Below are 13,999 nucleotides of genomic sequence, written 5' to 3' on the forward strand. Positions count from 1 at the left end.
CTTCTTTGAGGAAGCAATATTTAAGCTAAGATGTGAAGATGAACGGGTAACAACAGGGATGCAGGGTTAAAGCCCATATTTCAGGCTTGGTCGACTGGATGGTTAGAGTCATTCATTGGTAAAGGAACTGCGGATGGGAACCAGATTTGGAGGAAAGTTAACCACCCGCATTTATTTACTGCGGTCCTAGTATGTTGCCAGGCGTTTCACAAATTCCTCTAATCATTTTGCACAGCAGAAGCTATTACTTTCAGTTTCATACACAAAAGAGAGGCTGAGCGGGGTTAAAATGACGTGCCCAAGACGAAATAAAGAAATCTGACTTTTGTATCAGGTTTGTATGTGCTCGAAAGGCCGCGCTCTTTCCACTCCACAGCTCCTTCCTGTGCACCTCCCTTTCATCTGGTGGCCCTAGCGCCACAAGCTGCCGCTTAGGAAGTCCCTGCCGGGAGCAGAAGTGGAGACATCAGCAGGATGGCATCGGCAAGTCGCTCCCCTCCCGGGCCTCATCTGCCAAACGATCATCTCCTCCTCCGAAGTTGTATGCATGACAGGCGAGTGGAAACTTCACTAAAATGAAGGCGATTGACACAACAGAAGGAACTCCATCCTTTCGGGGGCTTACGAAAATAATAAGTTTAAAAAAAATAGGAAGGGAATTCCCTCGCTCCATGATCACTGAGCGCTCTCCTAAGGAAAAGGAAATCTCCCGGGGGGTGCCGACTCCGGGCGCCGGGCTTAGGATGCTCCCACGCTCCCCGACCCCCAATCCCCAGGACCCGCAGGACCCCCGGAGGAACGCCCGCCAGCCCGCCCGGAGCCACGCGGCACAAGGTGACACGGACCGCGCCGCGCCGGCCCCTCAGCCGCCTGGGCGAGGCCGGGAGCAGGGAGAGGGGCATCCGCCGGCCCGCAGTACCTTGTACTTATCAAAGCCAGCCAGCTGCTCCGGGCTCACGTATTCGTAGCCAGCCATGACGACCCGAAAACTGAGCGCCCACTCGGCAGCGACTCCCGGCTACAAGGCTGTGACACACAAGCACCACACCGGCTGGGCAAGGATGGCAAAGACTGGGCTGCCCGAGAAGGTAGGAGAGCCGCGCTCCGCCCACCGCGCACGCGTAGCCGCCTCGGCCCCTTCGGCCGCCTCTCAGTGCGCAAGCGCAGCCCACGCTTCTCCCCGCTCACCGAGGGGGGGTTGCTAGCCCGCTCGAGCGGCCCGTCCCCCGACACTGTTGTTGTCCAATCGGCGTGAATCAGGCAACACTAAGTCCCGCCTTCCAGCTCTCTTCGTCGCTTCATTTGCTAGCGTCAAAATTGGTGAGCTGAGGTAAGGCAAGAGAGGGGGTGAAAGGTCAATTTCCCAGCGGGCTTTGCTCCCGGTCCCGGGGGAAGGTGGGATTTCCGTGGTATCCACACTTGAGTGGCGATCTGGGGGATACCATTGTAGTCTTGGGGGTAGATTGACTGCTTGCGAACCAGTTCAGCAGTGCCTCAGGTAAGAGGACTTAGTTCTCCCACTGCAGCGAAGTAAAAGAGGAAGGAGGTCTGTACCGCGAGCCGCTCCCAGCTCCTGGTGCGGTGCGCTGCGTGCCGTAGAAATTTAGTAAACGTGGTTAGATGTAGAGAAGGCCGAGCTGCTGCCGGGGCCACGGGAGTCTTTGTGCGGTCACCAGAGGGACTTGAAAGACAGGTGAAAGGACATTGGAGACAAGCCCCTCAGGTCTATGTTGCTTAGGAACCTTGGACCGCCTCATCGCACTCCGCTCTATCAAACCGTTCCAAATTAAGATTGCTGGTGTCTCCCGACCAGATAAAAGCAGTGATCTCTCAGTCTCAACGAGTCCTTAAATGCGTTTGCAAGAGGTGTTTTACATAACTGGAGCCCAGTTAATTGTAAAACAAACAAACAAACAAAAAACACTAGATCAATGGCTAGTGAGTATCTACTAATAAAATTGTATAATAGTTGCTGCTTTTTATTGAGCGCCTTCTGTGGGGAGAACTTCACATACATTATCAACCCCATAACAACACTGAAGTGAAAGGCATTATCCCCTTTTTCAGATTAGGCAGCCTGCCCAGAGTCACTTAGTTACGAAGCTCGGAAATGATCGACCCAACATGAAATGAGTTCTGTGTTAGGGGAAACCACTACTTCAGGGAGCCTTTCAGTCTCTCTGGGTCTCTGAAACAAGGGCGATTATTTTGAGATACTTTTATGTTCATTCGTTTAACAACTATTTATTGGGGACCCGAGATATGCCAAACACAGTATTATTACTACATGTCTAATCTCCCCTCCTAAAGCATGATTCTTAGAAAGTAATAGATAATCTTATACCTGGTATATGGTAGATAATAAGCTTCTCCCCGCCCCCTGAGACAGGGACTGACTCACCCAGGCTGGAATGCAGTGACGTGATCACGGCTCACTGCAGCCTCGACCTCCCCTGGCTCAGGTGATCTTGCCTCCGTCTCCCAAGTAGCTAGAACTACAGGCGCACACCACCACACCCGGCTAAATTTTTTGTATTTTTTGAAGAGTGGGCGCCCGCCAACCAATAAACTTCAGTGTCCTTTATCACACTTGCCCTCGAGGGCAGTATTTGCATCTTATACATCTTAATTTTCCCCATGTTCCATAACCCAGGGGGCTTGCAAATAATACATGATAAACGTATTTTATTGAATGAATGAGCAAAGATCTCTTTGATATGCTGTGAAGTACCAGTTTTGAGAAGAACGTTAGAAATGAGAGTCTCGGCCAGGCGCGGTGGCTCACGCTTGTAATCCCTACACTTCGGGAGCCTGAGGCGGAGGGATTACTTGCGATCAGGAGTTTGAGACCAGCCTGGACAATATGGTGAAACCTCGTCTCAACTGAAAATACAAAAACTAACCGGGCGTGGTGGCACGCGCCTGTAGTCCCAGCTACTCAGGTTATTGAGGCAGGAGAATCGCTTGAGCCTGGGAGGTGGGGTTACGGTGAACCGAGATTGTGTCACTGCGCTCCAGCCTGGGCGACAGAGCAAGACTCCGTCTCAAAAACAAAACCAAAAAAACCCTTCATACTTGTAAAACTTAGTTAATTGTGGAAAGCCATAAAATGTGACTTCAGTGCAAGCTAATAATAGTTTATAAACTGCACTTATTGTTTATCAGTTCAGATATAAGCAAACTCAAAATGACATGATTGATTCTTAAAATTGTTTTCTACCTCTGATATTTTCTTTAAAAGCACTTTTTAAAACAGTAACTTTTAATTTTGTGAAAGCAGTTACAATTTGCTGCTTCTCTGCATAAGGTTGTAAGAAGTTTGAATCAATTATAAATTCATCTGATAATTTATAAGCTGAAGCATAACCCAGAAATTGGTTTATACTTTGACATGTTACTGGCTGTGTAATCCCAGACAACTTACTTCACTTAGCCCCAGTTCTCTTTTTCAAAAAGAGGGTATTTGGGCTGGGCGCGGTGGCTCACGCCTATAATCCCAGCACTTTGGGAGGCCGAGGCGGGCGGATCACGAGGTCAGGAGATCGAGACCATCCTGGCTAACACGGTGAAACCCCGTCTCTACTAAAAATATAAAAACAAAATTAGCCGGGCGTGGTGGCGGGCGCCTGTAGTCCCAGCTACTCGGAAGGCTGAGGCAGGAGAATGGTGTGAACCCGGGAGGCGGAGCTTGCAGTGAGCCGAGATCGCGCCACAGCACTCCAGTCTGGGTGACACAGCGAGGCTGCGTCTCAAAAAAATAAAAAAAAAAAGAGATCATTTGATCCTAAGATCTAATTCGATCCATTAGAACCTATTAGGTACTACGATCCTATTCATCTCTGAAATTCAATGAAACTGTATATCATATAACTTCTCTGAGATTAAGTCAGCTCATCTGGGAAATCTTGTCTTACCTACAATGATATGGCCCCAGTCTGTTCAATTAAACTCATACAAATTTAAGATATTAGTCATGCTCCATATAACCATGTTTCCGTCAATGAGGGACCACATGTGGTCCCTTAAGATTATAGTGGAGCTGAAAAATTTCTGTCACCTAGTGACATCCTAGCTGTCAAAATGTTGTAACACAAGGCATTACTCACGTTCGTGGTAATGCTAGTGTAAACAAACCTACCGCGCTGCCAGTCATCTAAAAGTATAGCACATATAATTATGTACACTACTGAATATTTGATAATAACTAACTATCTTACTGGCTTTTGTATTTACTATCAGAACATATCCTGTCATTAAGTGATGCATGACTGTATTTTCGCAGAATTCTGTGAATCCTAAACCCGGCAGGCATGGTCACGTGGGAAGAGAAAAATGTCATGGAAACAAATTTGCCTTTGGAACTAAGTCACCTTTCTGTTTCCTCGTTCCCAAATTTTATTCCAGGAGGCATTTTTCCCTAAGGCAGCCCAGCTGCCCCGGACTGCTTTAGATTGGCCTTGTTATTCCCATCTGTGCTCTACACGCCACATTCCTGAGTGTAGTTTATTATTGCTTTGTTTCCCTTGTCTGCCTCTTCATCCATTGAAGTTTATTTCTTCTACATCTTGTACACTCAAGATCAGGCATTTTGCCTTCCAGAATAATAATCATAGAAAATATCAATTCGTGCTAGAAACAATATTTTTATTTTTATAATATAACCAAAATTAAGTGTTTTAAATTCCTGGAGTGCCTGTTTTATTTAGTCTGAATAAGAGTGTATCAGATAAATGGAGACAGCCAAAAAATATTGGAGGTTAATTAAGGACTAATATAGTTAATAACTCCAATATAAGTTACTGAAGCCATAAAAATGGGCAGGGTCTTCCAAAGAAGTTTGTAAAAAGGTATTGATTTAGTTCTCATTTTAAAATAAAAATGAATGCCTTATACACATAAACTCTGGTTCTCAAAGCAGTTTCACATGACTAACAATCCTGAGCCATGGGCCTGATGGCTGTTCCAATTGTATAGAGTGGAACAATAGAATAGTAATATATCTTACCAAAAGTCACCCAGGAAAGAGGAACACAGGTCATCAGACTTTTAGCTGAATAATTTTCCACTACACTATGCTTCTACAAGTTGATGGTAAGATATTTAAAAAAAAAAAATCACAAGTCAGTTTTTTTTTTTTTTTTTTTTTTTTTGAGATGGAGTCTTACTCTGTCGCCTAGGCTGGAGTGCAGTGGCGCAATATCAGCTCACTGCAATCTCCGCCTCCCGGGTTCACGCCATTCTCCTGCCTCAGCCTCCCGAGTAGCTGGGACTACAGGCACCTGCCACCATGCCCGGCTAATTTTTTGTATTTTTAGTAGAGACGGGGTTTCACCGTGTTGGCCAGGATGGTCTCCATCTCCTGACCTCGTGATCTGCCCGCCTCAGTCTCCCAAAGCGCTGGGATTACAGGTATGAGCCACCGCGCCCAGCTCACAAGTCAGTTTTTAATCAAATTCCAGCATGCTGAAAGGCTGAGAAAGGAGGGTCCCTTGAGCCCAGGAATTCAAGACCAGCCTGGGCAACATAGGGAGACCCTGTCTCTACCAAAAAAAAAAAAAAGGAACTCCCCAGTTATTATAGTAAATCTTCTCAAGTGGGGTTTTGTTTGCCTGTTTTTTGCTATATTTTACATTTTTCAATCATAATCCTCTTAGGTAAGAATGTAAAGGGAACTGTATGAGTGGGTCATCAGTCATATTTTTGTCACAGGAAAAGTCTACGCAATATAATGAGATTCAGCGTAAGCTAATACCTCCTACTTCCTATGTTGCTGGGGGAGGATGGTGTCTCTGCTATTTTGTGACTTATTCTCAACTAGCTTCTCAGTGGTGTTTGTTTGTTTCTCAAGATGGAGCCTCATTCTGTTGCCCAGGGTGGAGTGCAGTGGCGCGATCTTGGCTAACCGCAACCTCTGCCTCCTGGGTTCAAGCGATTCTCCTGCCTCAGACTCTGAGTAGCTGGGACTACAGGCGCCCGCCACCATCCCTGGCTAATTTTTGTATTTTTAGTAGAGATGGGGTTTCACTATGTTGGCCAGGCTGGTCTCAAACTCCTGACCTCAGGTAATCCACCCACCTTGGCCACACAAAGTGCTGGGATTACAGGCGTGAGCCGCCTTGCCCGGTCTTCTCAGTGGTTTTATGGCCATTTCTGTGGTCTTAACGTACCAAACCAATAGTGTCAGTAGTCATTCGAAGTCTAGAGACAGTTTAAAGATTCAGAGGGACCCAGTGTGATATGAGGCAAGAGTAAAATCACAGGTCTAGTAATTTAGACCATCTACATATTTGCCATTCTTTTTTTTTGAAGGCGAGTGATTGTTTCTCTGTTATAACCATTACTCATGAGCATGTCTGTTAAATAAAAGAAGCATTATTTTAAAAACTGATTGCAGGCAAAGTTTTACACTGGGCAAAGTCTTATTTTCATCATTCTTGAAGTTCTGGTAGTGAACCAGCATCTGTATTCTATGAATGGAGGAAGAATTAATACCTCTCCCCCACACATCCTCCTCCCCTTTATTACTCCACTAAAGCGGAAGCAGAACTGTAGGTAAAGAGAGAACAGATCATTCAGATGAGTAGCCGTAGGGGCATCACCTCTGCGATGCCTTTCTCTTTATTTTTGTTTGGCAATGTTAATCTCATCTAATGTCAGGTATGCAGATGCAACCAAATGTAACCACTGTTCTTTTTAAATTTCAGTTTGAACACACAGCTGTGCAAGGGCCTTCATTTTTGAATGAGGATTATTTTTACCTTCATGAAACTTTGAGATTATTGGATCAATGGTCATTCAGTTTTGGTGAAAGAGAAGGTCACTAGGAGAAAAAAAAAAAATCCTAAGTGGAACAAGAGAGTAAAGAACATTGTTATAATTCATATAATTCATTTTTCCTGTAGGAATTCTGGAAATACTGGGGTTAAGGCAACAGTGGCCAACATAGAGCTCTACTACCTAAGACTTTCACTTTTTCCTTGACATGTATAACTAAGGCTATGTGGCCTGTTTGACCAGAACTCTAATGGAAGCTGGCTCTATTTTTTTTTAATCAGACACTGTTGTCTATAAGTCTAGAAAACAAGATATACAAATAGGAAACAATACGTAAAATTGCAATTGAACACAGGTCGGGATGCTCACTGCTTGCAGAGTCTAACAAGAGCGAAGTCTGGTAGAAAGAAAATTATTTGATTAACCAAAACTGGTAAAGGGAAAGTGGCCAGATTTCTATCCAAAGGAATCGTTTCAATTTTTGAAGGGAAAGCAGAGGTTTAAAAAGGGAAAACTTGTTAAGGAAGGCATGTGAGAATTGTGCTGAGTACAATGTGGGTCTTGTTCTGGTGGCTCTCTTGGGTCCTAATCCACCTGGAATGCGGGCTGATGTCATCTCAACAATGGCCAGGTTGTTAACTAGCTGCCTTGAATTCGTCTCTGGAATTTTGCAGTTGGGTCTCCAGGCTTGGTCTGCCTGTCTCAAGATTAGCCCCTGGAACTTCTAAGAAGGCGTATAATTAGATACTAGCATGCAGTTAGATAAATGTGAAGGGAGTATATACCATGAGAAACAGAGGGACCAAGGAGTCTATATCAAGGCTAAGGGAAAAGGCTTCTGCAGTTTGCTTCAAAATTACATCTTAAAACCCAAGAGGAAAGAAAAAAATATACATTAAAATGCAGTTTTGGGGGTGTTTTGTTTTGTTTTGTTTTGTTGGTTGGTTTGTTTGAGTCAGATTCTCACTCTGTCACCCAGGCTGGAGTGCAGTGGCACGATCTTAGCTCACTGCAACCTCTGCCTCCCGGGTTCAAGCGATTCTCAAGCCTCAGCCTCTCATGTAGCTGGGATTACAGATGCGCCACCACGCCCAGCTAATTTTTTGGTATTTTTAGTAGAGATGGAGTTTCACCATGTTGACCAAGCTGGTCTTGAACTCCTGACCTCAAGTGATCCACCCACCTCGGCCTCCCAAAGTGCTGGGATTACAGGCATGAGCCACCGTGCTCGGCCCTTAAAATGCATTTTGAAGTTAAGGGACCCAGTTACAAAAGTAACAACTTCATTTTCTTTCTTTTCTTTGCTTTTCTTTGCTTTGCTGGTTTTTTTTTTTTTTTTTTTTTTTTTTTTTTTTTTTTTTGAGACGGAGTCTTACTCTGTTGCCCAGGCTGGAGTGCAGTGGCGCAATCTTGGCTCACTGCAACCTCTGCCTCCTGGGTTCAAGCAATTGTTCTGCTTCAGCCTGTGACTACAGGTGCACGCCACCAATTTTTGTATTTTTAGTAGAGACAGGATTTCACCGTGTTGGCCAGGATGGTCTTGATCTCCTGACTTTGTGATCCGCCCGCCCCAGCCTCCCAAAGTGCTGGGATTACAGGCGTGAGCCACTGCACCCAGCCAACAACTTCATTTTCTTTTCATGTATCCTTATTGAACACTATGTACCAAATACAAATTCCATGATGGACATGGAGACACAAAGCTGAAAAAGACTGCCGGATACGGTGGCTCATGCTTATAATCCCAGCACTTTGGGAGGCCAAGGCAGGCAGATCACCTGAGATCGGGAGTTTGAGACCAGCCTGGCCAACATGGAGAAACCCCATCTCTACTAAAAATACAAAATTAGCCTGGCGTGGTGGCACATGCCTGTAATTTAAGCTACTCGGGAGGCTGAGGCGGGAGAATCACTTAAACCTGAGAGGCAGAGGTTGCAGTGAGCCGAGATCGTGCCATTGCACTCCAGCCTGGGCAACAAGAGCGAAACTCCGTCTCAAAACAAAACAAAACAAAGTTGAATAAGACATGGTCCCCAAGCAGGGAGAAGTTATTATTGCACTCTGAAAATGACCAGCATCATCCAGTGCTCTGGCTCATCATTTTACTCTCTCTCTCTTCGTTTTTTTAGAGACAGGGTCTCACTCTGTTGCCCAGGTTGGCCTCAAACTCCTGGACTCAAGCAATCCTCCCACCTTGGCCTCCCAAGTAGCTGGGACTACAGGTGTGCATCACCATACCTGGCCATATTTCTATCTTTTTTTCATCCTCCCGTCTACCTCTCTTCTCTGTTTTTTAAATCCACTGTGAAGGTGTGGAATATTTTGTCTTAGAGAATTGACTTAAAGACAGGAAACAAAGGTTTAAAATCAAAAGAAAATTCTAAATACAGACTTTGAGATCACATAGGGATTTATTTATTTATCTATGTATTTATTTATTTTATTTTTGAGACCGAGTCTTGCTTTGTTGCCCAGGCTGGGAGGGCAGTGGCACGATCTCGGCTCACTGCAACCTCTGCTTCCTGGGTTCAAGTGATTCTCATGTCTCAGCCTCCCGAGTAGCTGGGATTACACGCATGTGCCACCATGCCTGGCCGATTTTTGTATTTTTAGTAGAGACAGGTTTTCGCCATGTTAGCCAAGCTGGTCTCAAACTCCTGGCCTCAAGCGATCCGCCTGCCTCGGCCTCCCAAAGTGCTGGGATTATAGGTGTGAGCCACCGCACCTGGCCTGATTTAATATTTTGATGAATAATCAAGAAAGTGGGGTATGGAAACAGCTCTTCACATTTACTCACGATACTTAGCCCTTCATGATGAAATGCTTTATGAATAGACACAGACTACAAGAAAATACATTTTTAAAATAAGCAGTTTTAAAAGTTATGTTTTGCCATGTAACAAATTACTCAAAATTCAGTAGCCTAAAATAAGAACCATTTTATTTGCTCATAATTCTGTGGGTCAGCAATTTGGAATGGGCTTAGCTGAGCAGTTTTGCTGGTCTTGCTAGATATGCTAATTAGCTTGACTGTGGTAATCATTTCACACTGTTCTCCATATCAAAACATCACATTGTACACCTAAAATAAATACAATTTTTATCTGTCAATCATATCTCAATGAAGCTGGGAGAACAATAAAGTGGAAGCTACAAGGCCTTTGTCGGCCTAGGTAAGATACCACACAATGTTGCTTCTGTTGCCTTCTGCCAGACAAAGCAAATCACAAGGCCAGTGCAGAGTCACGAAGGAGAAATAGATTCCACTACTTAATGGATGGAATGGCAAAGTCACACAGTGTGGGGCCTGCAGAAAAGTATAGGACAATCACTGCCCCTATCTTTGTAAACAATCTACCACTTCAGATTAGCTGCTCTCGCTAAAAATACAGTAAGTAGGCTTCATGAAAAGACTTGCAAACCACTGACTTACACCTAGATTGCTTTCAAATATTCAGAGAAAGAACGGCAAAAACTCTTGTCATTGGCTTTTTTTAGTCATCATAAACTATCTGTTACTTCCAAACCTCCCACTTGCTCTTCACTCATCTTCAGTCCATTTCCAACCCCATAGATGCCACTGAAATGGCTACTGCCAGGTTCCTCCTCTTTGATGCCGAGTCAAATGGACACTTTCAGACATAACTTATTGGGGTTTTCTTCCACTTATCCTGCCCACTGTTATTTCCTTGAAACGTCCTCCCTTCTCCCTTGATTGCTGTTTTTTTGTTTTTTGGTTGTTTTGGTTTTTTTTTTGATGGAGTCTCACTCTGTCACCAAGGTTGGAGTGTAGTGCCAAGATCTTGGCTCACTGCAACCTCCACCTCCTGGGCTCAAGAGATTCTCCTGCCTCAGCCTCCAGAGTAGCTGGGACTACAGGCACTTGCCACCACGCCCAGCTAATTTTTGTATTTTTAGTAGAGACAGGGTTTTGCCATGTTGGCCAGGCTGGTCTCGAACTCCTGACCTCAAGTGATTCACCCATCTCGGTCTCCCAAAGTGCTTGGATTACAGGCATGAGCCACTGCGCCTAGCCTCCCTTGATTGCTTTGAATTTAATTACTCTTGTCGTCATTCTCTCCAACCCTTCCTTCCAACAGACACACATACATGCGCACACACACATACACACATACAAACACACACACTCTCTCACACACACACACACACACACACTCTTGATCTCCCCAGAATGCAGGATTATTCATAAATCGCCAAACATTTCAGGTTGCATATACAAAGCTTCTGTTCCTTTGTTCGTGACTGGTTAACTCCCTCTCAATCTTCAAGATTCATCTTAAGTTTCATTTCTCCCAAGAAGCCTTTTTTGTCCCAGTTGGCAACCTACTTCCACCTCCCCACACTGTGTTCCCACAGCATCCTGTGCATACCTTTATGTTTATGTTAGGAAATTATCTATTCTTTTCTGTCTTACTGGACTCTAAGTGCCTTGAAGGTAAAGACCAAATCTGTATACCTCTGAGTCTGTAACATAATGCCTCATACCCAGCAAGACCTCAGTAAGCATTGAATTAAGTTGCACTGTGAAGGAATAAGGACATATATGGCACTGGCAGCAACAAGTGCTATTAACATAAAACTCTTCCTACTTATTAACCTAGTAATCCCACTTTGAAAGAATATACTTCCAGGAAATGATCTGCAAGAAAAAAATCTTGTTGCAAAGACCTATAAGGAGCCATATTTTGTAACTGCAGAGGGGAAAGCAGGCAATCAAATGCCCAATTATATAAGAACTTAAACTGTAAACTATAGTAAATTAATGTCGTAAGATACATCATTATTAGAAAGAGAAATAAGTGAATGTAAAAAAATGGGAAAAAAAAACACAGTGTTGGCAAGGATGTGGAAAAATTGGAAGCCTCATGCAATGCTGTTGGAAATGTAAAATGGTACAGCTCCTGTGGAAAAATGCTTGATAGTTCCTCAAAAAGTTAAACATATAGTTAGTTACCTGACCCAGTCATTCTACTCCAAAAACTTGTACATGAATGTCCGTAGTAGCTATTCATAATAGCCAAAAAATGGAAAGAAGCCAAATGCCCAGCTGCTGAATGGATAAATAAAATGTGTGTGTCCATGCAACTGTTCAGCCACAAAAAGGAATGAAGTAATGATATATGCTACAGCACGAACTTGAAAACATTATGCGAAGTGAAAGAAGCCAGACACAAATGGCCATATAGTGTATGGTTCCATTTATAGGAAATGTGCTTTGCTTTGCTCTATGGCAAATCCATAGAAACAGAAAGCAGATTAGGGGATGGGGCAGGGAAGGACTGGGAATAACTAATAAGTGTGAGATTTCTTTTAGGGATAATGAAAATGTTTTGGAATTAGGTAGTGATGAAGATTGCACAAAATTGTGAATATACTAAACACCATTGAAATGTACTCTTTAAAAGGGTGAATTTTATATCAATTTTTAAAAAGGGGAAATTGATTATTAATGTTATATTAAAAAGAAAAGCACATCGTGAGGGAGGAAAAAAGCAAAGCACAAAATAACATATGCATACTTGTTACAACTAAAAATGTATTTATTGATAACCAGGGAAAAAGACAGAGGATGTCATGAATTCGGTGTTTTTAATTTGTGGGCATTTTATCATTGTAGATAAAGTTGCTTAAAATTTAGTACTTTTACAGGCATATCTACCAGAACATTATTGCAAATTATGCAAAGCTAAAATGTAGACCTATAAAGTCCTACATGATAAGGTAACTATAGGTTCTATGGTTTTATAATATAAAGTAGGAGAGGACAAGTCATTGCGTTAATAGAATGCTTGTTAGGATAACCTGTGTTTTAATGGCGGGGAGATGATCAAAGGGACTCAGTGTGAACATCAACAAATTGCCCATATAAGGTTTATCTTCCTGGTTTTGGCATGAGAATAGGAATGCAAAATGCTAAAGGGGTGTTTTGAGAAGCAAGCCCTTGAGGTAGCCACCAGCTAGTTTTCTCTTGAAAGCAATCAGGAGAAAGTAATCAGGAGGATGTGAATTAACAGCTTTTCTAGAGGAATTTGAAATAAAGAATGAAGGCATTAAGACGTACTCTAAAGTCTAAATTGCTACAAAGGGGTAAGGCTTGCAAATAAAAAAATAGCTCAAAAACCACAAGGAAAATTAGGATTAAAGCATTGTGGGTGGTTTTTTTAATTTACTTTTTTTTTTTTTTTTTGAGATGATAGCTTGCTGTCTTGCCTAAGCTGGTCTTGAACTCTTGGACTCAAGTGATCCTCCTGCCTTAGCCTCCCAAGTAGCTGGGACTATAGGTGTGTGCTGCTGAGCCTGGCTAACTACTAAAGGTGATTTTTAAAAATCCTATCCTTGTACAGGTACAGCCCTTTAAATTTTAATTGGGCACAGTGGCTCACGCACTTTAGGAGGCTGAGGCGAGCAGATCACTTGAGGTCAGGAGTTCGAGACCAGCCTGGCCAACATGGTGAAACCCCATCTCTACCAAAAATACAAAAAAAAAAAAAAAACTAGCTGGGCGTGGTGGCGTGCGCCTGTAATCCCAGTACTCAGGAGGCTGAGACAGAATTGCTTGAACCTGGGAAGTGGAGGTTGCAGTGAGCCGAGATGGCACCACTGCACTCCAGCCTGGGCAACACAGCCAGACTCTGTCTTAAAAAAAAATAGTAAATAAAATACATTTTATGAAATCCTATTCTTGTACAGGTACAGCCCTTTAAATTTTATTTTATGCTAGAAGTAAAAACTTTTGTGTTAGAAAACCTAGGTATGTATTAGAATAAGTGATTGTCTGCTAAGAGAAGGCATCTGTGGCTGGGGATCCCCATAACCACTGGTTGCCACAACTGCTGCTCTGACACTGGGGTGCTCCTGTCCCTGGAGGAATCGCTCCCTGTGACATAATAAGAAATATATATTTGTTCTCTGCCCCTGTTTAGGAGTCTTCAAAATGTAAGGTCTTTTTGCGTGCTAATGAGATGACTGGTACCTAGGGGCTCCTGGATAACCTCAGGATGGTTGCCAGGGGAACCAACCACGTGATTAGAGGCTAGGAACTTTCCACCCTGCTCCCCACCCTCCTGGGAGGGGAGAGGAGCTGGAGATTGAGTTAATAATCAATCATGCCTGCATGAGGAAGCCTCCAAACAACTCCCTGGAGTACAGGAGTTCAGACAGCTTACAGGCTGGTGAACATGTGGAGATGCTGGGAGGATGGTGT

At 43.6% G+C, this 13,999-nt stretch overlaps 2 protein-coding genes across 6 annotated transcripts in view; one reads left to right on the forward strand and one right to left on the reverse strand.

Moving 5' to 3' along the window:
• Window positions 1-1,123, reverse strand: part of SELENOI (selenoprotein I) — a 48,486-nt gene extending 47,363 nt beyond the window's left edge. The window contains 1 exon segment of the mRNA NM_001146697.3: window positions 920-1,123. Coding sequence (NP_001140169.1) covers window positions 920-976 — 57 coding nt within the window. The 5' untranslated portion in view covers window positions 977-1,123.
• ADGRF3 (adhesion G protein-coupled receptor F3) overlaps window positions 962-13,999 on the forward strand; it is a 41,427-nt gene continuing 28,389 nt past the window's right edge. For all 5 annotated transcript variants that reach the window (XR_010149598.1, XM_016948194.3, XM_063790025.1 and 2 more), the window contains exon 1: window positions 962-1,088. Coding sequence is in view for 4 of the 5 variants with exons in the window: in XM_016948194.3 (XP_016803683.2) it covers window positions 975-1,088 (114 nt within the window). In the remaining variant the exon portion in view is untranslated. The remainder of the gene's footprint in view (window positions 1,089-13,999) is intronic.

Source organism: Pan troglodytes, chromosome 12, assembly GCF_028858775.2.
Source record: "Pan troglodytes isolate AG18354 chromosome 12, NHGRI_mPanTro3-v2.0_pri, whole genome shotgun sequence".
Taxonomy (NCBI): Eukaryota; Metazoa; Chordata; class Mammalia; order Primates; family Hominidae; genus Pan; species Pan troglodytes.